The sequence below is a fragment of the Trachemys scripta genome, chromosome 7 (assembly GCF_013100865.1).
Source record: "Trachemys scripta elegans isolate TJP31775 chromosome 7, CAS_Tse_1.0, whole genome shotgun sequence".
NCBI classification, from domain to species: Eukaryota; Metazoa; Chordata; order Testudines; family Emydidae; genus Trachemys; species Trachemys scripta.
In genome coordinates this window covers 65,965,895-65,989,305 of record NC_048304.1, presented here as the reverse complement: position 1 = coordinate 65,989,305, position 23,411 = coordinate 65,965,895, and the positions used below count along the sequence as shown (strand labels likewise).

The window sequence follows — 23,411 nt, the reverse complement described above, 5'->3', positions numbered from 1 at the left end:
TGACTCTTTCACTAATCTCTCTGGCCTTGCACAAGTTCCTTAACCCTTCGATGTGCCAGGTTACATAGGAATTGCGATACTGGATCAGACCAGAAGTCACCAGTAGCAGTCTACTATTTCTGAGGAAGGTGCAAGAAACCCTGCAGTTATGGAGATTCTTGCCCCCAGGAAAAGTTTACTTTTTATCCTCCAATAATTAAAGAATGTCTTAGGCCCTAAAGCAGCTAACCTATATTTTTAGAGTATTACAGTGTAACTTGTAAAAGGGAAATAATGTTCTTAACCTCACAGAAACACTGAGGGTTAAAGTCTGTAAAGCACTTGGAAGATAATTCTAGTCATTTGGTGCTTTATAAAGCAAGTTAGTGTTCCATTTTGCAGTCCCATAGTGATAAAAATTGAAAGGAAGAATTTATACTTTGGGGCACAATATTAAGGAATCAAAATTTTAGTATGTAAAATAATAGAGTAAAAGTGTTTTTAAAAGTGAGGGGTAGGGGAGGAGGAAGGTTAGTTTCACTTGCATAATCAAACCTCTGTGATTTTTCTTTCCTTCACTGGCAAGTTGTAGCCTTTTTATTAGGAATCCCAGTCAGCCTTAAAGTGAAGTGATTGTGAAACACCTGAAATAAAGATGGCACAGATAGAAGCAAATTTCCTGTTGAATTAGTGCAGTACATTCAGGGCTTTGTGTAAGCATCACATGACTTACAAGAAGAACTTAGCACTTGAATGACTATGTATTTTACGGCTTCTGACAAACCTGACCACACAGGCTTCTAAGAAAAGAATAGCCTCAGAGATAAAGCATGGCAGATCCATGTGATTCTTCAGCTCCTTGGTCAGTTTTTCTTGTGATGTGAAAGGCAAAGGGAACATGGTAATCTGGGTCATTTCCAGTTTGAGTCAAACTTTTTAACTCCCCCACAGCAAGTGGGAGTCCTGCCAAAGTCAGTTTAGTTTTGTGCACTGAGATGTGGATAAACAAATGTTTGTCACACTGCCCTCTCATCCTGTGTATTGGGCCTCCGTCAGAAACTGTTTGCTGACAAGAAGTTGAATTAGCTAGTGCCTGTGGGGAATTGGGCAGCAGACAAAGTGCAGGGAAAAGTAGAGTTTAATCATGGAAATTCGCAGCAGGGGGGTATGAACAGAGAGAGTTGTTTGATGTCACTGTAGTTCAGAGGTGTAGTGAAAGGAGTACACCTCTACTCCGATATAACAAGACCCGATAGAACACAAATTTGGATATAATGTGGTAAAGCAGCGCTCTGGAGGGTGGGGTTGCGCGCTCCAGCGGATCAAAGCAAGTTTGATATAATGCGGTTTCACCTATAACACGGTAAGATTTTTGGGCTCCCGAAGACAGCATTATATTGGGGTAGAGGTGTATATGAAAAGTAGCTGCTTATTTTTGGCTCAGTCCTGTAAAGTGTTAAGCCCTCTGGTTTCAATTCAGTCAAGCAGTTAATGACATGCTTAACTTTAAACCTGAGACTACTCATGTGCTTAAAGTTAGGTGTGTGCCTAAGGATTTCCGGACTGGGCCCAGAGTGCTCAGCACCTTGCAGGATTGAACTCCTAGAATATCTGAAGTTAAAGTAGAGCTTTGAAGATGTTTGTGGGTATCTGGTTATTCAAAATTCATACATCTGAAGCAAACAGATTCATTCAAACAGAACTTCTTATCTTACATTAAAGGACCATGCCACAGTAAATGTTCATTTCATTAAGCAAAGCTTACTAATTGAGAATGCTTGCCCCCTTATTTTCTAAATAACTGTCAGATGCTACGGCAGATTTTAGGAAATTGGAGAGGGGTGAGAGTTAGTAGGTGATTTGAATTTAATTTGGAGGTTCTGAATTGAATTACAAGATTAAACCTATTTTAATTTTAGTTTAATGTGCTTTTGTGAACTAGTGTTTAAGACTAAAAAAGCACATGGCAATAGATTCCTTCCACAGGAATGACATTAGCAGCGTACGTAGAATTGACAGAGTTTGGGCAATTTACTTAAGCTAGGGTTACCATACGTCCGGATTTTTCCGGACATGTCTGGTTTTTTGGGCTTCAAATCCCCGTCCGGGGGGAAATCCCAAAAAGCCGGACATGTCCGGGAAAATCAGGACATGCGGGGCCGGGGGCCTGGCGGTGCGGGGCCGGGGGTGCTCGGCCGGGGGCTGGCCCGGGGCCCGAGCCGACCCAGGCTGGAGACGCTGGGGGGGCCAGACTGGGCCGCGCCTCCTCCCCCTACCCTTACCTGCTTCAGGCTTCCCGTGAATCAAATGTTTGCGGGAAGCAGGGGAGGGGGCAGAGTTGGGGCGGGGACTTTGGGGAAGGGGTGGTGTTGGGGCGGGGGGCGTGGACGGGGCTTTGGGTGGGGCCGGGGCCCCGTGGAGTGTCCTCTTTTTGGACACTCAAAATATGGTAACCCTACTTAAGCTCTCTGTATAATGGAGATACCTACTTGTGCGCGTGGCCCAATTCAATGTGACGTGTGTGTGTGTGAAGATGGTAGTGGAGCTGTAGTTCTGACAGGTGGCCTCGTGTGTGTGTTTGGGGGGCTAGTAGCCCTGAAATCCTCCTTATCTCAAAATTGTGTAATGTGGATAGACTTTTGGCCAACTGGCTACTTGGCAGCAGGGGTATCCTTGTTTGGCTTTGTGCACTCACTTTCTTGCAGAAGGAGCAAATCATGCTGTCCTATTTATGTATTTAGGACATTAAGAATTGCCCCAATATCAATCCTGCTGTGTAACAGAGGAAAAAATGGCTGATGTTTTGTCTTCATCTTTGTGTTTTTCTTTATACAGCTACGAAAACTACAAGTGAGAGAGTGTGCACATAAGTCACTGTTCGTTTTGGAACTGTGAATATAATGCACTGTGTGTTCATCAAAATCTGATTATTTCATATTGTAATCTTGAAATTTGTTGAAAGGGAAGGTTATTGTTCTCACTATTTATGTGGTCTGTTTGGGCATAGCAATTGTTGGCTTGTTCGCCTTTTTTATTTTAATGTCTATTCCAAATGCAGCTGATGCCCAGTATTGTGTGATGCTTGACAATTTGTAGTTAGAGACACAAGAAGAGAAATGTTTTCATTTAATTACTGTGGGATCCATCTTTTAATCTCATCCCTGTCCTCTTCCCTCTCTTCCCCCCCCTTCCCCCAACTGCCTCCATTGGTCTCCCATATTGGGTTTTGTGGCATCAGCTGCTTGTACTAAGTACTGGCATGCCAGAACTGCATTGCCTGGTGGCTGTGTCTGTGACTTGGCATTGTTAATGAGGAATTAGCAGCATTTGACAGTTGGCATTCTCTTTGGATGCGTAACTCTCACCCACCCCATCATTATCTTTCCTAAACTGGGAGAAGGAGTCATACTGAACTCAAATGGACATGAATGGCTCAATGTTGTAGGTCTGTGGAGGGGGAAGGAAGGAAATGGAAGTCCACTACCTCTCAGGTTTGCTCTCTGAGGATAATAAATCACAGTAAAATCCTGTTCTGTGTTGGCTCAGAGTTCCAGGACTAAATCCAGTGCTGTGTTTGAGGTAGTTAAGTGGCTGCTATATCGTCAGCCCAATAAATACAACAGTTCAAGGAAATCTGATAATCGGAGCAAATTGTAAATGGGCATCTTAAAATTCCTAATAAAATAGGAAGTGCAATGAACGCTGGTGCAGGCTGACCTTGCAGGATTAGGGTCTGAATCATGATGTGGAATAGCAAATAAGAATTGCCCCAATATCAATCCTGCTGTGTAACAGAGGAAAAAATGTCTGATGTTTTGTCTTCATCTTTGTGTTTTTCTTTATACAGCTACGAAAACTACAAGTGAGAGAGTGTGCACATAAAAGTCACTATTCGTTTTGGAACTGTGAATATAATGCACTGTGTGTTTATCAAAATCTGATTATTTCATATTGTAATCTTGAAATTTGTTGAAAGGGAAGGTTATTGTTCTGAATCAGTGGCTTGAAATGAAGTGTAACAAAGTTTTGTATTAAGGGACTGTATCTTGGAATACTAGGAAACAAAATGACCTGTTGAAAGACAAGTAGCAGAAGAGTGTGGAGTACAGTACTTTATTATAGCATAAACTTCTTTAATCACCACTTTATTTCATAAAATTTTTTTACATTATATTCTTAACTCTTACCACCACAGAGTTGCTTTGGCGAATATTCCATTTTCCCCCCTCCCCCAGTATTGATGACTCCAAAAGCAAATGTGTCAATTAAAATTTTGTTTTGAAAAATCAAAGCACCCATTTAAGTTTTGTTAATAAAATGCTTCCGATCTTTATTGGAAAAACAAAACAAATCTCTGCATAGGAATCAAAACAGCACCTGCATTCAGCTGATCTATCTGTGTGAAAATGGAACTGAATGAGCCAACTTGTTGAAAAATGTAGTGATATTTTTAATGAAATGTTCACTCTTCCCTCTGGGGTGACTTTTGTGTTCCTCTAATTTAAGATTTTGTGTGAAATTTGATGAAGTGGCCATTTACAATTTTTTAAAAATCTGAAAATTATAATTTTGAAATTGTTTGCTATGGAAAATGGACCACTTTTGACAAATACTTTATAAAACATTTACTAGAGGTGATGAGAAAATGCCAAAAAATTCAGCGTTTGAGTAGTTTTGCTTCTTGTTGTATTTCCCACCCCTTTCCAGTACAGGTCTATTCCCAGGCTAAGTGAATAGGAGCAGGTTAGAACAATAGTTTCAATGCTGGATCACTTTGACTAGTCTCAGGCAGTGGTAGCTGACAGGAGTACAGTAATTCACATAAGACACTACTGTATTTTGCCAATATGTAAATACTGGTATAGGGATAATTCCAACACCATGAAGCATTATTAAACCAGCAAACTGCGTACACAATTTCTGCCAATTATTGATACTGAATATTAAGATGACATAGGTTCCAGACAATGGCCTAATTTCCCCTCCAGTGCATTAAAACAAAACAAAACCCATCAGGTACGCATGCTGCAGGTGAGCAGATGCTAAGGCCATGTCTACACTACCATGTTAAGTTGACTTCATGTAAGTCAACATCGAGCCTCCGATTTAAGCAAGTCCATCTTGCATGTCCATACTACGCTTATTGTGTCGGCCGAGTGCATCGACGCATGGAGCACTGCACTGTGGGTAGCTATCCCACAGTGCACATAGCAGAGTGGAATTTTGGGTTGGTTTTACAATGCCTTATGGGACCAAAACGTTGGCACGGGTGGTTATAGGAACATGGAGTTAGACTCCCATGATGCATTTACCTCCCTCCCTGAAATCAATGACAAACAAACCAAGCCTTTCTTGTGCCTTTTTTTGTAAGCCTGGGTTACCCACGTGGATGCCATAGCATCATAAGCTGTACACTGTTGTTGTGAGCATTATAAACACCTCGCGCCTTATCCTGCAGTATTTACACAGCCGATACAGGAGCCACCTTGTGGAACAATGTGATGCCATGCAAGCAGCCCGGCTGGAAGACACACAGAGCGGAGCAATTAGCAGTTGCTGACGATAGTCATGCATCACCTTGACACAGTTGAGTGCCGGTTCTGGGTCCGGGAACAAGCGCTGATGGCGGGACCGCATTGTTATGCAGCTATGGGATGACAAGCAGTGGATGCAGAACTTCCAAATGTTTAAGGCCACTTTCCAGGAACTGTTTGAAGAGCTTTCCCCACCCTGACGCGCAGCAACACTAAAATGAGAGCTGCTCTGACAGTGGAGAAGTGAGTGGCGATAGCTCTGTGGAAGCTTGCAACGCCAGACTGCTACCGGTCAGTGGGGCATCAGTTTGGAGTGGATAAATCTATCATGGGATCTGTTGTGATCCAAGTTTGCAGGGCCATTAACAGACTTCTACTAGGAAGGGTAGTGACTGGGCAATGTGCAGGACACAGTGGATGGTTTTGCTACGATGGGGCTCCCTAACTGCAGTGGGGCAATAGACAGAATGCATATCCCTATCTTGGCACCAGACAACTTTGCCAAAGAGTACAACCAAAGGGGGTACTTCTCAATGGTGTTGCAAGCACTGGTGGATCCGTTTCACTGACATCAACGTGGGATTGTTGGGAAAAGTGCATGACGCATGCATCCTTAGGAACACAGGTCAGTTCAGAAAGCTGCAAGCAGGGACTTTCTTTCCAGATTGCAAAATAACTATTGGTGATGTTGAAATGGCAGTTGTAATCCTGGGAGTCCCAGCATACCCCTTGCTGCCATGACTCATGAAGCCGTACACAGACAGTCTGGACAGTGGTAAAGACCGGTTCAACCATAGGCTGAGCAGAATGGTGGTGGAATATGCCTTTGCATGTTTAAAAGGTCGCTGGTGTTGTTTGCTTACTAGGTTAGACCTTAGTGAAAGCAATAACCCCATTGTTGTTGCTGCCTGCTGTGCTCTCCATAATATCTGTGAAACAAAGGGAGAAAAGTTTCCGGTGAGGAAGGGGAGTTTAGGCAGATGGCCTGGCAGCCAATTTTGAGCAGCCAGACACCAGGGCAATAAGAGCACATCAAGGGGCTCTGCATCTCCGCAAGGCTTTGAAAACCAGTTTCACCAATGAGCCAGAGTAATGTGACAGTTACCTATGTTGTTCCTTACCAAACTGTCCCCTCCAGTGCATTTTCTCCCCTGTAAACTCCACCCTCACCAAGCACTGTGTGTTGAATGCATAAAGAGCCTTTCCTCCTCAATCCGTTAAGTTTTATGCACACAAACACAGAGGCAGCAAAAAAAAAGTAAAATAACCTAGGGCAAAAGGGCTGATAACATGGTGGGGGCGGGGAAGAAACAAGGAAAGTTTGCTTACAGATGCACTGCACTAACAAAGGTGTGGGAATGGGCACCTTCTGGTCCTTGTATCCTCCCCAGTGTTGAGTGCAAGGGATACTGAACTTTCCCGCTCCACCTCATAGGACGTTTCGGGGAGGCAGATGTAGAACTGGGCGATGATGGCAGCAGGTTCAGCATAGGCTGCAGAGGGACTCTAGCATCCAGCTGCCTTTCTTGAACTTCAACCAGATGCCTCAACGTATCTGATTGCTCCTTCATAATCCACAGCATCTCTTCCTGCGTGGCATGCTTATGTTCCCTGCATGCTCTCCTGTCCATGTCCAGGTTCTTGGAGAGTGTAATCCTCCATGCTCCGAGCTCCGTCTCGTCACTCGGAGGCACGCATTAACTCACTGAACATGTCCTCCCGCGTCGTCTTTTTCCACCTTCTAATCTGGGAAAGTCTCTGTCCCAGTGCGGAGGGTGTGCCGACAGACAAGGTTTCAGTTGCAAGGAATGCAAAGCACGAGGGTACCATTGACAGTGCATACATTGTTTCTGGTGCAAGGTTAATTTTTTTATAACCTCCCTCCCCCTGCACCCCCCCAATACACTACATTGCAAGCCACAATGTAATCACAACCAGTGGCTATTGCAAGAGTTGGTTTGCTGCTCCAGCCATGGTGAGTAAGGCAATGAGACATGGGCGAGAGGTCTTGTGCTGCTGCTTTTGTGAAGAGCTCCTTGGGATCGCAGGTTGGAACGTGAGAAAAGCCCCTTGTCCCCTAGCAACCTGGATGGAGTTTGAGGACAGGCACCAGTGTTTAAAGCTCCCCAAACACTTTGTTTTTTACAAAAGCGGCACTGAGTTGAGGGGGAGGGAGACAAACAGGAAGCCTCCACTCCCACCACTTTTTTTTTTTTTTTTTTTTCTTCAATGCTGCTTGTAATACATGGTGATCTCTTCCAACCACAACCACGGCACATTTGGGAAAGCGTGGGTGTATGACCGAGATGTCCCCAAATGGGGTGTGTGTGTGTGGATTATTTGTTGAATTGTTTGTGGTTTAAGGGTTAGCGTTCAAAACTTCCCCGTTTCCCCAGGTGACCTTATGTGATATCACTCTCCTGAGGATAACAGAGGCAGCAAGGGAGCAGATGCTGTAAGACCTGGTCCTTATGCTGCTATGCTGTGTGCTGCAACTATGCCAGCAGAGTTAATACTGGAGTGGCACGGGAAAGCGTCTTAGCATGGTGGATGGAATAAGGCAGCCCTCCCCAGAAACCTTCTGCAAAGGACCGCAGAGTACTTCCATGAAAGCTTCCTAGAGATCTCCATGGAGGATTCCAGGGCCATCCCCATGCACGTAAACAGTCTTTCTTGGCGAGCACCGTCTGTGTAGCTGGAGTGGCCACCGATACCCACTACCCCTATTTTTTTTGTTCAGATTAAACATAAAAAAAATAGCATGTGACCCCTACATTTTGATTGGAAATGTGTACTTCACCAGTGGTGCCTTCCCCGGCATCATGCTCTGCCACCAGCCCGTCCTTTGAAGGGATGGGCTCTAGGGTTAAAAATAGTTCTTGGTTGTTGGGGATAATGGATCCTCCGCTTGCCTGTATTATATTCTCCTCATCAATGGTGTCCTCCTGGTTGTTGCTTGAGGGCGCCCGGGGCTCCTGGCAGGTATCCATGGAGCGTTTTGGGGTAATGGTGGGGTCGCCACTGAGAATCGCATGCAGCTCCTCATAAAAGCAGCATGTCTGTGGGGCAGAACCAGAATGACTGTTCGCCCCCCTTGTCTTCTGGTACGCTTGCCGAAGCTCCTTTATTTTCATGTGGCGCTGTTGGTTGTCCCTGGTGTAGCCCTTCTCCCCCATGCCCTGCATGATCTTGGCATAGATGTCAGCGTTTCTTCTGCTAGATCGGAGCTCTGCCTGCACAGACTTTTTCTCCCCACACAGCAATCAGATCCACCACCTCCTGTGTACTCCATGCTGGAGCGCGTTTGCGGGCTTGAGTCTCCATGATTAGCTGTGCTGGTGAGCTCTCCACGCTGATGAAACAGGAAATGAAAATTCAAAAGTTCCCGGGGGCTTTAACAGAGGAGTGGCTGTTTCCTGTGTACCTGGCTGATGAGCAGTGGAGTTGAAAGTGTTCTCTAGAGTGGTCACAGTGGAGCACTGTGGGACTGAGACCAATTCATTCAAATTACACATCACCGTGTCTTCACTAGTGCACATACATTATTAGTTCGACTTAATGTGACTTATGTAGACCTAAGTTTGTAGTGTAGACCAGGCCTAACTCTTTTCCGTAGGTATTGTCCTGGAGAACCTGAAGAGCAACTTTTTCAGGTTGGGGGTGAGAGTTACGAGAACTATGAATGGATAGATACTTCTCCCTTCCTCTTGGATGTATGTGTTCAGGTGGCAGCATGCTGTCTGTCAGATTTTTGCCCCTATAGTTTTCACCAACAGCTATACTACATCTTCCTACTATTTCTAGGAAGAAGTCATGCTTTACTTATCTAGACCATCTTGGTGTATTTCACAAAATGAAATTCTAATTCTATTATAGAGAGTTTTTGTCTCCTTTTTAAATATGGGGCTTGCTTATTTTGAGCAAATTCAACCCTTTTGAAGATGAATAAAAACAGTGATCTAACAAAATGAGATATTTTATCCATTCTTGAAGAATCTACTGTGGATTTTGAGAGACAGCCTGTACTACTATTTACTTGAAAATGTTTAAAATCAGATCAGCAACAGCAGACCAGATTTTTCACTCTTTCTGGTCACATACTTTTGTTTTTGAAGAAGTAAGAGCTTTACTTCTGTGTTAGTTGTACATTCCTATAACACCTACCAAGGAGACCTCTTTAAAAATGCCCATCTTTTAAAGATTGCACTTCTTTGAGAGAAAAAACTTTGCAGCAGATAAAGGGATTGCAGAACAAAATTTCTATTGCTGAAAAAATAGTGGTTGGGAAGCTAGGGAGGAGAAGATTGTGACATGCAGTCTATATGGTTTTATAAAAATATGGTAAGTGAATATAATATAACTGGGATATGCTTCATGCAAAAGGTCTCTTGTAAAGTGTCATTACAAAGGTTATAATCTACTGAGTGTGATCATCCTGCTTGTATAAATGTACTACTCTTGTATCTAAATAGAAATACAAAAATAGAAATATAAAATACAACTCGAGGGTCTATTATAATTATGCAAAGTGTGGGCCATTAATGGTGGCTTGGAATCTTGATAGACTCCCATTAACCAGGACCATTGTCTGCAGATGGCTGTGTTTTACCTGTGAGTCTTCATTACCCACTTGCCAGCACACACACATGCAGGAAGTCTTGCAGTGCCACGTGATCATGTCACCTGAACTGGAATCTATCTTTAACCTGGTGCTTTTCCAGTGAGTGGGGTGGAAACCCAGAGCGACAAAGGGTTCCTGCCTTATGCAAAAGATATATAAAGGGGTAGGAACAGACCAAAGACAAAGAGGAGAGCCATCATGAAGAATCTACCTAAGCTAGATCAAGAGCTGTACCAGGGGAAAGAATTGTGCCCAGGCCTGGAAGCAGGGCCGGATTAACTTTTTGTGGGTCCCCATTGGGGAAATAGGGCATGTGATGGGGGGCAGTCTGCAGAGCGAGGGGCCAGTTAGGGGCAATGAGATGCAGTGCAGAAGGAGTGGCCCCACTCAGCCCAGCATAAGGGCACTGTTTACAACCCCCAAACTGCTAGATGCACACTGACCCGCCCAGCCCTGTGCTGACAGCGTGCCCCTTCCACACTGCCCCCTGCCCTTATGCCAGCGTCCTCACCCAGAGACTTCCCCCACAGATCCCTATGTCCAGCACCCCTGCCTAGAGACCCCTCCCACTGACATCCCACCACAACTACACAGCACCCTGCACATCATACCCCCTTCCTAGCTCCCCCACCCACAGATCCCCTACTGTCCAGCACCCCCTTCACAGTCCCACCATCACAGCTGTACAGTGCCGCATATTCCTGAGGGAATTCTGCATCAAATTCTGTGCATAATATTTTAAAATTCAGATTTTTTTTTTATAATAAATGTGGAAGCTCCACCATGGCAGTGGGGAGCACAGGCTACTGGCTGCATGGAAGTGGGAGAATACCCTGCAGCCTCACCCACCCCCCTGGGCCAGGGACTTGGCAGTGAGACTGAACCTGACGCTGACACAGCACAAGGGCCATGCCTGCCACAGAAACAGCCTGGGGCCCTGCCCCCTTTGTGCCAGGCACACCAGATGTGGGCAGGGAGGCTCAGCCCAGCAGTAGGATCCAAGTGCAGAGGGACTTAGTGTGGGGGTATCTAGATGGGGGTAAGAGGGTTCTGTGGGGGGAAGTCAGGGTGCAGGCAGCTCAGTGGGGGAACTGGATGCACAGGGAGGTGCCAGGTGCAGGGGAAATGGGAGGCTGCAGGGAGGGCCAAGTGAAAGTGGTTGGAGCTCAGCCCGGGTGGGGGCGGGGAGGGGGAGTGGGTGCAGGGGAGGTGGGGTTGTACTTAAAGTACTGCACAGGATCTTTTCAGGGGGAATAAGGCAAACGCCACATTCATTGGTAATACATGCATCAATCAACACTGTATCATATGCATATGATATGTGTTACACTCATGCACACTCATACACACACACTCTCTCTTGTTGTTGTTACCAACTAGTTGCTCCCCTTAACTTCACTGGCCAGGTGAGTTAGATAGGGGAGGGGTGGAGCTGGGCTTCTGCTAATCTGGATCAATGCTCCGATGTTGACAACACCCAGGGTCCTCTGCAAGACACCTCACATTTATAGCAGCTTTCTTCTCATGCAAATCTATACCAGATTCAAAATCCGTGTCCGTTGATCCTTTTGTGCTGCTTCCTTCTGGGTGGTGTTACAATACTGTTCAAAGAGGTTGTTTCCAAAAGAAGGTGCTGTTGAAAGAGGGTGTTTCCAAAAGAAGGTGCTTGATTCTAAACCCCCCCCCCCCCCCCCCCCCCCCCCGAGGCCATCAATATGTCTGCTCTTCTTTAGTGAGCCCACTTGACAAGTTCGATTGTCCTTCAGTCTGGCTTCCATCCCCTTTCAACTAGCTGTATGGAGGTGCTTGCCTTCCACACCTTGCTCATTCACACCTCATTCATTTAACGTGCCAATTGATTAAGGGAGTGTGGGGAGGGGGAATCTTATTCTACTCCTAGCAAAAAGATATTTGTTTCTACTTTAACTATCCTTAGGGGCTATAACATTATACCAAGGCTTAACACAAAGTTCTCTATAAGTTTGTCTACATAGGAATCTGATACAAAGTTCCTATATCAAAGGACTTGATACAAAGTTGTATGAAAATAGCTTAATACAGGGTTATATGAAGAGTCATAATACAAAGTCATGAAAGTTAGAGGTTATATATAGATAGGCTTAATACAAGGTTATACAGAGAGGCATAATACGAAGTCATGAAAGTTATGTGAAGATGCTGAATACAGAGATTTATCTACAGGGTTCATTTGGGTGGGGGTCTAGGTGTAGGTGGTTGGGACTCAGTGGGGAGGGTGTCTGGGGGGCTCACCGGGGTGGTACGGATGCAGGGGAGGCGGGGCTTGTCAGGGTGAGGATGTGATGGGCCTGCTTAACAGAGGAGCCCCAGCTACTGCCAATGGGATCTGCATGCTGGGCCCCCGTTTCCCCTATCCCAGAGATCGGTAACCTTCGGCACATGGCCCACCAGGGTAAGCCCCCTGGCGGGCCGGGCCAGTTTGTTTACTTGCTGCGTCCACAGGTTCGGCCAATTGTGGCTCCCTCTGGCCATGGTTTGTTGCTTCACGCCAATGGGGGCTGTGAGAAGCCGCGGCCAGCACATCCCTCGTCCTGCAGCCCCCCATTTGCCTGGAACCGCGATTGGCCGAACCTGGCCTGGCCCACCAGGGGGCTTATCCTGGCGGGCCGCGGGCCAAAGGTTGCCGATCCCTGCCCTATCCCCTTCTCTTCCCCATCCCATGCCCCTTCCCCACCACTCCATCTCCTTCCCATCCCACTCCCTTCCTTTTCCACTGCCTCTCTCCCCCTGCCCCACCATGGGCACTCACTGTTGTACAAGATGAAGGATGGTTCCCAGCACACAGAAGGGAGCTCAACCAGCACTAGGACCCGGAAGGTGGTGTCCAAGTGCAAAGTTCCGGGAACTGAGCAGCACCTTCTTTTTTCAGCCTGGCTGTGCAGCTCTGCAGTCAGAGTAGGTATGCTCGTTCCACCCCCTTCCCCAAGGCCCCACCCCCGCCTCTTCTCTGCCTTCTCTCCCCAGGTGAGCATGCTGCGGCTGTGCTCCTCCCCCACCCTCCTGCCGGCAAACAGCTGATCAGAGGCAGGGAGGGGGAGGGCGGGAAGGGAGCAAGCTGTGAGAAGAGGAAGGGGAGGGGGAGCTTGGCTGCCCTACTGTAGCAGGAACCTCACTGCCAGGAGCACCAAGTTTCTGCCCCCCGCAGGAGAGAGCGGGGAGCGGAGAAGAGTGGGCTTGGTCGGGGCCCCCCTGGAGTATGGGCCCGGCTCCATGGTAAATCCGCTACTGCCTGGAAGGTGTCCAGTCTGAGAAAAAAGACTTACTGAAGCATCTCTGAGGGTGAGATTATCTGTATTCAGTTTGATTAGACATAGATTTGTGCATTTTATTTTATTTTGCTTGGTAACTTACTTTGTTCTGTCTGTTACTACTTGTAACCACTTAAATCCTACTTTCTGTATTTAATAAAATCACCTTTTACTTATTAATTAACTCAGAGTATGTATTAATACCTGGGGGAGCAAACAACTGTGCATATCTCTCTATCAGTGTTATAGAGGGAGAACAATTTATGAGTTTACCCTGCATAAGCTTTATACAGGGTAAAACAGATTTATTTGGGTTTAGACCCCATTGGGAGTTGGGTGTCTGAGTGCTAAAGACAAGCACACTTCTGTGAGCTGTTTTCAGGTGAACGTGTAGCTTTGGGGCAAGTGATTCAGACCCTGGGTTTGTGTTGGAGCAGATGGGAGTGTCTGGCTCAGCAAGACCGGGTGCTGGAGTCCTGAGCTGGCAGGGAAAACAGGAGGAGAGGTAGTCTTGGTACATTAGGTGGCAGCTCCCAAGGGGGTTTCTGTGATCCAACCCATCACAGATGCTGCTGCTGCTGCTGATCTTGGACCCACAAGATATGTACCAAACATCACCATGATATGTTCATACCCTGGTATCCTTTCTCCCATGTATGGTTTCTTTTCTTTACTTAAGCCCTGGTATTGCATGTGCATAAGCAGAGTCTTACACCTGCACGGACTGCATCGACTTTAATGAGGCTCCGGATGCATGGGTGCATTTGCAGGCTTGGGGCCTTATATTATCAGCTGGTTAGGGAAGGGGCCTGTCTCATCACGTGTCATAAATTCCCTAGCATGCGATTAGCACTAGGTAAGTGATAATAAATGCTATACCCATAATCCATTTTTGACTGCTGCTTGAAGGTAAGTTCCCACAGCATATGTGTTATATGCGAATGTCAGCCCTCATTAGCTAGGAAAGATGGAGCGTTTGAATCTCAGCCAAAACCTAAAGGGATCAGCTTTTTTTTTTTTTTTTTTTTTAAAGCTCAAGTGACGTTCTGGACCATCATGGTATCTTCGGTGTCTATTACAAATTTCAGGCTGAGTATGAAGTGTGACTGTTGAAAGGATGTTCTACTGGGGTGACAGGGAGAAAATTCTGTGCTAATTTTTCTTATATTTTTCCACTTCTCTACAGTGTTCATTATTGTAATATCTGAGTGCCTCATTATCGTTTATTAACTTATCCTATTAACCTTCTTGGTGAAATATATTTATAGATTGGGAAACTGAAAAACAGAAAATAAATGATTGCTGTGGTTAGAACCGGGAACAGAACCCTGATCTTGTGAGCCCAAGTCAGCAGCCTTAACCCCCCCCACCCTCCCCAGCGTGAGGTACAAGACGTGCTGAGGGTCAGTATGGAGGTGTGGAAGAAGCGTATGCTGAGAGACACTCATTGATTGATTCTAGTTGGGTGCTCAAAGTATCTTACTTTTAATGAGCAGTAACAAAGAAAACTTATTTTACCATATCAAAAACTTCAGAAGTATGGTGGGGGGGAGGTAACTAATGTAGTGTCCTCTGAAACCGTTGTATCAAAGTGACATACTTGTCATATGTGTTTTATAATATACAACTTATATAATCAATTAGAATTATTCAATAACCAGTGCATTTTGAAACTCTCTTTGCAAAAAATTGTCAGGTAAAATAACCCAATTCCTCTTGTATGTATTTTTTTGTTTGTTTGTTAGTTAGTGAAGCTAGAGAGTCTGCTTCAAAGGATTGATTGTGGCATCACCATAGTTCTTTGACATTGCTCTCATCTGTGCAGCATTTGCTCCTGTTTTATCAAATTCAGGGTTAGATCCTCAGCTAGTGTAAATTGGCATAGCTCTATTGAAATCCATGAAGCTACACCAATTTATTCCAGCTGAAGATCTGGGCTTCAGTTTTTGATATTAATTTTATTTTGTAGTGTGAGATGGTGGTGGTGAGAGTGGAGGGAGAGATGGGGCGGAGGAAGCTTCTGTTATTTGTCATATGTCTTCTCTTTCCTCTTTCAAATAACCAATTGGTCTGGGGGGGAGGGGTAGGTTGAGACATATCTGAAAGGACGGAAAGCAAGAAAGACTTCTATCTTTTTCTTATTTCCTAGTCTTTTTTTTGCTTCCTGTACTGGAAACATAGATTCCAGTGCTTCAACTGTTAATCCCAAGGAACCTGGAAGAAACAAACCTTAAAGCACGAGAGGAAGGAATTAGGAGAATAAAAAAAGAGAAGTGTCTTTTACAGCCACGTTCAGCCTAAGGCCAGGTTCCTGGAGGATGGACTTCATATCCCAATGGAAATTCCCTTGTTGTGCCACTTATCTTATAGTTGATAACCCCCTCCCTCACTCTTTTCTGTGGTGGATTTTTTTGGCGGGGGTGGGGTGGGTGGAGAGGAGATGGTATTCTATTTGATAGCCAGCTCTTTAATTAGGGACCTGTCTTTCTGTTTGTTCTTGTAAATAAATTCTAGCTTGCTTACTTCATAATAATATAATAATAAAAGATCCCAGCCTTCAGTATCTTCCAATACTAGCAAAGTAGTGTTGAGGCTCTCGTCTTGTAAGAGTGGCTACTTGAAAGAAGCAAATGGAGGCAGCCTGGATTTATTGAAGCCCAAGCAGTGAAATTAGTTCTTTAAGCTTGGGAATGGCTTCTTGAGGGTCAGCATATCCTAATTAGGTGCCATGACCAGATAGAAGCTTTGGTGTGTCTCAAAAACAGGAAAGCGCCAGTAGTGTAGGCCTCCTTTTGGAAGTCTTGAACTATGCCAGTCATTACTGTCTCTCAAATGCTGGGAGAAGTAATTATTTGATTAGGGGTAATGCCGCTGAATAAGAATGGTTAATGAAAAAGGAAGCCAGTGATCACAGGTATTCAGATTACTGTGATACCATTCTAGTGATATGCTGTAGAAGTGCCTCGGTAAACAACAAACTCTTTCCCAGGTCTCAGCAGAGATGCCTCTGTTTCAAACCTTTGGTTTGACCTGTTAAGAGATTGGCACAAATGCTTTCTTGAGGAATTGAAGGGAAGCTGGGTGGGGGTGGGGGTGAGGGGTGGGGAGCAAAGCAAGAAAACTAACTTTTTGTGGTTCTGTTTTTTTTTTTTTTTTTTATTCCAGGGTCCACTTACAGTGTGCTGTCCATAATGCCATCTGATTCCGAAAGTAGCAGTTCTCTCAGTAGCATTGGTGAGTAAAGTATTATATGGAAGAGCTTAAAGTGTATGCTTTTCAGTGGGGTATACATTTTAAATAGTCACTATTGGAAGGATGAATGGATCCCTCTTGGTTTTGCATAGTAATAAATGTTAAATGTATGTTGAACTATGAGCGTGAACTGTATATGTCTGCACAATGATAAAGCATATACTCCATTTGTATTGCAGGGACAAACATTTTTATAGCTAAACGTAATTGCTTAGCAATGAGCAGCCAATAAAATCTGTTTAAAATCATCTGAGTTACATGACATAACTAAGTTTATATATATTAAATGACCATAATAACAGCAATGTTGTTACAATGGTACCTGTGTATTTTAACTTGTAGGTCATAATCAGATATAAAAAAAAGCCACCTGAAAAAGAGAATGAAAAATAGTTTTAGCTAAAGTTATTCAACTCTTTAAACTTTGTCCAGTTGCTGCAGAACTTCAGGAGTGACTGTAATATTCCTTTTGTTCTTAATAGGATTGGTTACTTTACTTTCTTGTACGTTTTTAAGAGAGTGGGGGTGAAAATGGTATTTAGGAAGTTGGAGGGAGTGAAGTGTGGTCTAAAATAAAAACGAGCTGAAATAGCAAGCTTGGCTACCAGTTTATTCAGCTTTCCATGTATACAAATAAAATGTGAAATCTGCATAAAAGTGATTAATCTTAAATAGAGGTCATGGACTCCTGCGTTTTAAAGTTCCAGTGTTGCATTAGACATCTGTAGATTTCTCTGACAGCACAAGACAAGTCAGTTGCCTGTTAAAGTTCAACCCAATGTCTAAAGACATCCTTTAACTCCAACATGCAAGAACAAGATTTCAGTCTTGTCTAAAACTATTTGCTGAAATAATGGAAAGATGTGACACTGCAAATTGTTTTCAAGACTAAACTTGCATGGTGGCTGCCAGCATATGGAAGCTGTGTACATTTTTATTTTTAAAAAGAACATATATTCAATCTGTTTCTTGGCAAAAGAAACTTTTTAGTACTGTAGATGGACATACTAAATGGTTGGAATAGGATTATTTAAATTTTGCAGTTTTGATAATTTTAATAGAGAAGAGATGAGTGGATTAAAAGTTGTCTTTTGAGAGTATAAAAACATTTTACATCACTCCTTCTCCAGCAGTGCATCCCGGCAAGCTATACATAATGTGCCTTCCATTTTCCTACTACCTGTCTGTCAGGTGCGTATTTTCTGAAAATGCAGGGGGTGAGGGGGGGATTTGTGTGACTGGCCTTGATGCAGCTGCAATCACATCATTTTTTTTCCATTTCTGTTCTAAATAATTTGTCATCTTGTGATTTATACTGTCATCCAAACCAGGGTATCATCATATGAAAGTGTTTTGTGAAATACAGCTATTTTCCTTTGGAATTACCGTTATTCCAGCCACTAGCTCAATGCCTACAATAAGAATAACAGAAAAGAGATCTTTGTGATCTTGTTGTAACTCAGCACTATTTTTATTTGGATTTGACTAATGTCACTTTTAAAATAAGTTGCAGAAATTCCATGCTTTAGTGCAGGTTTAGGGCATGTCTATAGACTTCAGATCTTTCCGATATTTTTTGCAGAACTCAGGCTTATGTTCAAAAAAAAATTTTTTTTTCTAGCTCTTCTGGATACAAAGATGTACTTCTACTAAATGTGGACCAATGTAGTCCTGTCATCTAGAGTCTATAGTTAACCACAAACAGTAACCCTGAGTCATGAACTGCCACATTTCAATTGTTGTTAACACTGAAACTTAATAGTGGCATCTCATATGCCAACATATTAATTATTTCACTGTTGCTTATTTTTAACTGAAATAAGCAGCTGTTTTATTTTACCCAATGTGGTTGGATTCATTTGCCAGACGTTTCACAGGAAGTTTCACAAGAATGAGGCTGCAAATGTTAGCTACAAATACTCATATTGTCTATTAAATGTTTTGTGTGTTCACCCTCCCACTGTGGTCGGAGTAGAACCCTAATTTATTAGCTAGGAACTGGTAATAACTGGGGGAAGGGGGAATGAAAGAGCTCATGTAGGTAGGAGAATTTAAAAAAAAAAAAAAAAAAAAGAGGTAAATTAAAGCTAATACGTAAAACAGCTCAGCAGTATAAAAATTAAGGATCCAATCCAAAGCCTGTCAAACTCAATGGGAGTTTTTCTGTTGAATTCAGTGTTCTTTGGAACAGAGTCTTACTTTTAAAAATACAGTGGATTGTTCCTAAATTCTGCAAAATCCAGAGGAAAATTCTTCAGAATGTGACAAGATCTTCCTTACCTATCCAGTGGTCCAAGATATGACCCAGAGTCTTGTTGCAGAGTTCTTGCAAACTACTTTCATTTTGACACTAAAGTCCATGTTGCTCTATGACAATTTGACTTGTGTATTTAGTTAAAGGACACAAACTTCTTCAGGGGATGCCTCGATCCTGTTAAGAATTGGCAATGATGGAACATCTCTTAACATGGACTGAACGCGGTCTATTAAAGATGTTGAACGATCAATATTTGTAGTTTTAGGATTCTTCATAGTTCAGCTTCCTTGAAATAATTTAGTAAGTGTAGTGTATATAGTGCACAGGTAAATGAACTCACTTTGTTGTTTGAAGCTGACACTTGTTAATTCTGCAGCCAGACTGTAGGACACAACATTCTGTTCATTTATGTAACTGTAATTTGTATCCAGTCACTTTTCCCCCTCTAAGAAGGGAATAATATTTTCATTGTATTCTTATGGAACAGTGGATATTTTTGCCTCTTAATTACCAGCATATAGGGAAAAAAAGCTCTTTGTTTGCAAGTCACCTCACAACTATAGCTAACTTCTTTTAACACTGTTTGATTTGTTGAGTGACAAGCCATCACAACTGAAACTGTTTGCATGCCAGCACCGTGAAGGCTTCATATGGCTTCCTTGAATGGAATCCTAGCAGTTACTAAGTTGCCACAGTGTTTCAGAAATTACATGTAACAATGTATACTGAAATAAATTTTCACTAATAGAACATTCTGTGCAATGAAACTGACAGATTTTGTATGTGAAATGCTCACAATATGGAAGAAAGGGAAAAGTAATCTGTTAGAAATGTCCTCTGGATAAAATGTAAATGTTCAAACAGATCCACTTTGGCATCAGTTTGGGTGTGTGTGTATGTGTGTGTGTGTATATATATATATATATATAGGTTTCTTGAATCCACCTGTTTCTCTTTCATGGGGGAAAGAGAGGTTCATCTAAGATCCATTTTTTACAAAATTTTAGTTCAGCTCCACTTGATTATGTCAAATAGGGCTCAGAACTGGGACTATTAATTGCTGGAGGCAAATACAGGATTTGAGGGCTTCTAATAAGGCCTCAGGGAAGCACGTGAGAGAGAAACCCAAATCCTGCCCCAAGCCACCTAGAAGAGAGATGGTCTAACCTTGGACCCTGCTTGTGGGCTCCATATTTCATAGCAGCCTGTAGCCTAATATGTCTTTTAAATCTGAATCACTTCTCTCTCCCCCCCCCCCATCTTCCCCTTCCCTGACTGTTGAAATGGAGAAGATTTTTTCTTAGTCTTTCCAGCCCAGAGCATCCTGGCTGCCTTGGGGTGGTGGTATCTGCTGCCCTCCCCGTCTTCATTAGGTGATCCTGTCCTGAAATAGCTTGAATAAATTGAGACAGAGTAAAACTGAAAAGATTCTTGTTAATTTCACAGCTGCCACAGGATTCTGAATAGCATCAGTGAAACTGATCAGCGTCTTGGGAAAGCTCTGGAACAATCAGCGGATTCAGAAAGAGAGTTCTTCTTTGAGTGATTGCTTATGTGTATTCCACAGTAGGTGTGCATGTGCACCAGTGCCAGAAGTTTTTCCCTTAGCAATACCCGTACTGGAGGAGCACCGTGGCGACCCCTGGAGTGGCGCCTGCATATTGCACTATAAGGGGAGCGACGCGCTCCCCGCACGCTCAGTTCCTTCTTGCCGCCAGTGAAGGTAGTCGGAACTTTGTGCTCCAGCACTGCTGCGGCATTTCTTCTCGACCTTAATGGTTCCATTTGTGGATTGTTTCTTCAGTTGTTAGTGTGTGCTTGGGGCATGCCCCAGGCTTCAGGTCATGCGACTCCTGTCGCCGTCTATGCCTAGGAGTGACCCGCACACTGAGTGTCTCCGCTGCCTGGGTGAGACTCACATCAGTGACCGCTGTAAGATCTGCAGGTCATTCAAGCCAAGGACCGAGAAGGAGAGAGACATTAGATTTCGAGGACTCCTGATGGGGTTGGTGCTGGCCCCATCTTCGGTGCACCAAACGGACTCTGCACCCGCCGCCGCGTCGTCGGTGCGTAGCAAGGCCCCCTCGACCAGCTGGCACTGGCCTCCCTCCAAGAAACAGAGGAAGGGCCCTACCTCGCAGCAGTGCCGAGACAAGGAAAGAGGGGAGGCTGGTCCCGCGTCGAGCAGCCCGGCGCCGTCCGTGCATGCATCCCCACCGGTACAGATGCCGTCAATACCAGGGACAATGCAGGCTCTGAAAGTCATTGAGCCTGCCGGTTCCGGGCACACAGTACCGGGGACGGGCCCTTGGTACTGCGGCAAGCCTCTTTTGGGTGCCCACCAACCCTCCTCGGCGGGACGCAGTTCCCACTCCGAGGACCCCTCCCCGCACCGCTCGGCGCCACAACCAATCTTCCTGTAGCTCACGCCCGCCCTTAACGCCGGCCAGGCCATCCGGGTCGCCAGCCAGCCGGGAATCTCAGGGACCCTCGACGCCACCTGCCAGCAAGCATAGGCACTGAGAGAGGCACCGGGATCACTCCCCTTTGCGGTGCTACTACTGCAGCCGCTTTCGACGGGATAGACGTTGTCGTTCCAGTTCCACTTCCCACTTGCCTAGATGTCATGCTTGAGACTCCCCCCACGATGCCTCGGCGCAGAGACACCAGACCTCCCGACGCCGTCATGAGTACTGAAGCAGCACTTCGGGCAGGTACCATTCCTCGATGTCGAGGTCCAGGTCCCGAGGGAGGCGGCGTCACAGGTACCGCCACTCCTACCGCTCTCATGAGACCGTGCGCTCGACGGTGGCCTCGGCCTCAGCACCCAACTGCCCATCCTCAGTCCACGCGGATCAATCGGGGCAGATAGCGCCACCGGGCTCCCAGCTGGGTCAGTGGCAAGGGGTCCCGTGGCAAGGACAGTGGTGCCAATGGGCTCCGTGGCCACCGATGCCTGCCGAGACGGGTACCCGCTTGGTTGCTGGAGCATCTCAGGCTCCATCGGCCTCATCCGTCCACCTAAGAGACAAGTTGGCAGGCCACAAGTCAGCAGATCCATGCCCGGACTCTGAGCTGGGGCTCGACCCCTGGTACCGACTGAGGTCCTCGGCTCCGTGCGGGCCCTCTCCCCAGCACTGGACGACACCATAACGGCGCCTCCACCTTCAGTCCCACAGGAGGACTTCAAGGTGCACCAAGACCTGCTAAAGCAGGTGGCTTCCAGCCTCCAGCTGCAGGCTGAGGAGATGGAGGGCCTATCCGATTCCCTCTTCAATGTGTTGTCTCCCTTGGCACCGGGCCGCGTGACTCTGCCCCTGCACCAGGGTATAGCCAACATTTCTAACAACTGTGGCAAACTCCTGCCTCCTTGGCCCCAATCTCCAAGAAGGCTGAGAGGAAGTACTTTGTGCCGGCCACGGACCACAAATACCTCTATTCCCACCCGGCACCTAACTCGCTTGTGGTAGAGTCGGTGAACCACAGGGAGTGATAGGGCCAGCCCGCACCCACCCCCAAAAATAAGGACGCCAAACAACTGGACTCCTTCAGTAGAAAGCTTTATTCCTCTGCAAGTTTCCAGCTTAGGGTAGCCAACCACCAGGCCTTTGTCTGCCTTCCACGTGGCGTGGTCCTGTATAACATCGGACCAGTGGGTCCTCAGCACCATTTCCAGGGGCTACATGTTGCAGTTCACCTCACCCCCACCAAACCACCCACCCTCCCCGGTAGTCGCGGGGGACCCGGAGCATGCCCTCCTCCTAGGTCAGGAGGTGGACCGCCTACTGCATCTGGGGGTGGTGGAAAGAGTACCGGTAGAATTCCAAGGCAAACTCCTGGTACTTTCTGATCCCGGAGGCCAAAGGGGGCCTCAGGCCCATCCTGGACCTCCGGGGCCTAAACCGTTTTTTGGCCCGCTCCGAGTTCCGCATGGTGTCCCTGGCCTCTATTATCCCCTCCCTGGATCCGGGGGACTGGTATGCATCCCTGGACCTCCAGGACGCATACTTTCACATTCATAATTTCGAGGGGCACATGCGCTTTCTTCGCTTCCTAGTAGGGTTAGACCACTATCAGTTTGCGGTCCTCCCTTTTGGCCTATCCACGGCACCCAGGGTTTTTATGAAGTGTATGGCCGTGGTAGTGGCCTACCTCAGGTGGGAGGGGGGGTCCAGATCTTCCCATACCTGGACGATTGGCTTCTCAAGGGCGACTCGCATTCTGAGGTAAAGACCCATGTGAGACTTCTCCTCTCGACATGTGCTGGTCTTGGCCTAGTGGTGAACGAGACCAGATCAACCTTAGTTCTATTTCAGCGCATAGAGTTCATTGGAGTGCTACTGGACTCCTCGAGGGCCACAGCCTCTCTCTCTCCCCCTAGACAGGTTCGAGGCACTGAGAGATCTCATCGCCTCGGTCACGACCTTCCCGGCGACGGCGAGAGCATGCCTTTGAATTCTGGGCCACATGGCGGGATGTAC

The 23,411-nt window shown here is 45.6% G+C and overlaps 1 protein-coding gene across 1 annotated transcript in view; it reads left to right on the top strand.

Moving 5' to 3' along the window:
* Positions 1-23,411, top strand: part of DLG5 (discs large MAGUK scaffold protein 5) — a 194,562-nt gene that overhangs the window by 62,299 nt on the left and 108,852 nt on the right. The window contains exon 2 of the mRNA XM_034775542.1: positions 16,587-16,655. Within this exon, the coding sequence (XP_034631433.1) occupies positions 16,587-16,655 (69 nt within the window). The remainder of the gene's footprint in view (positions 1-16,586; positions 16,656-23,411) is intronic.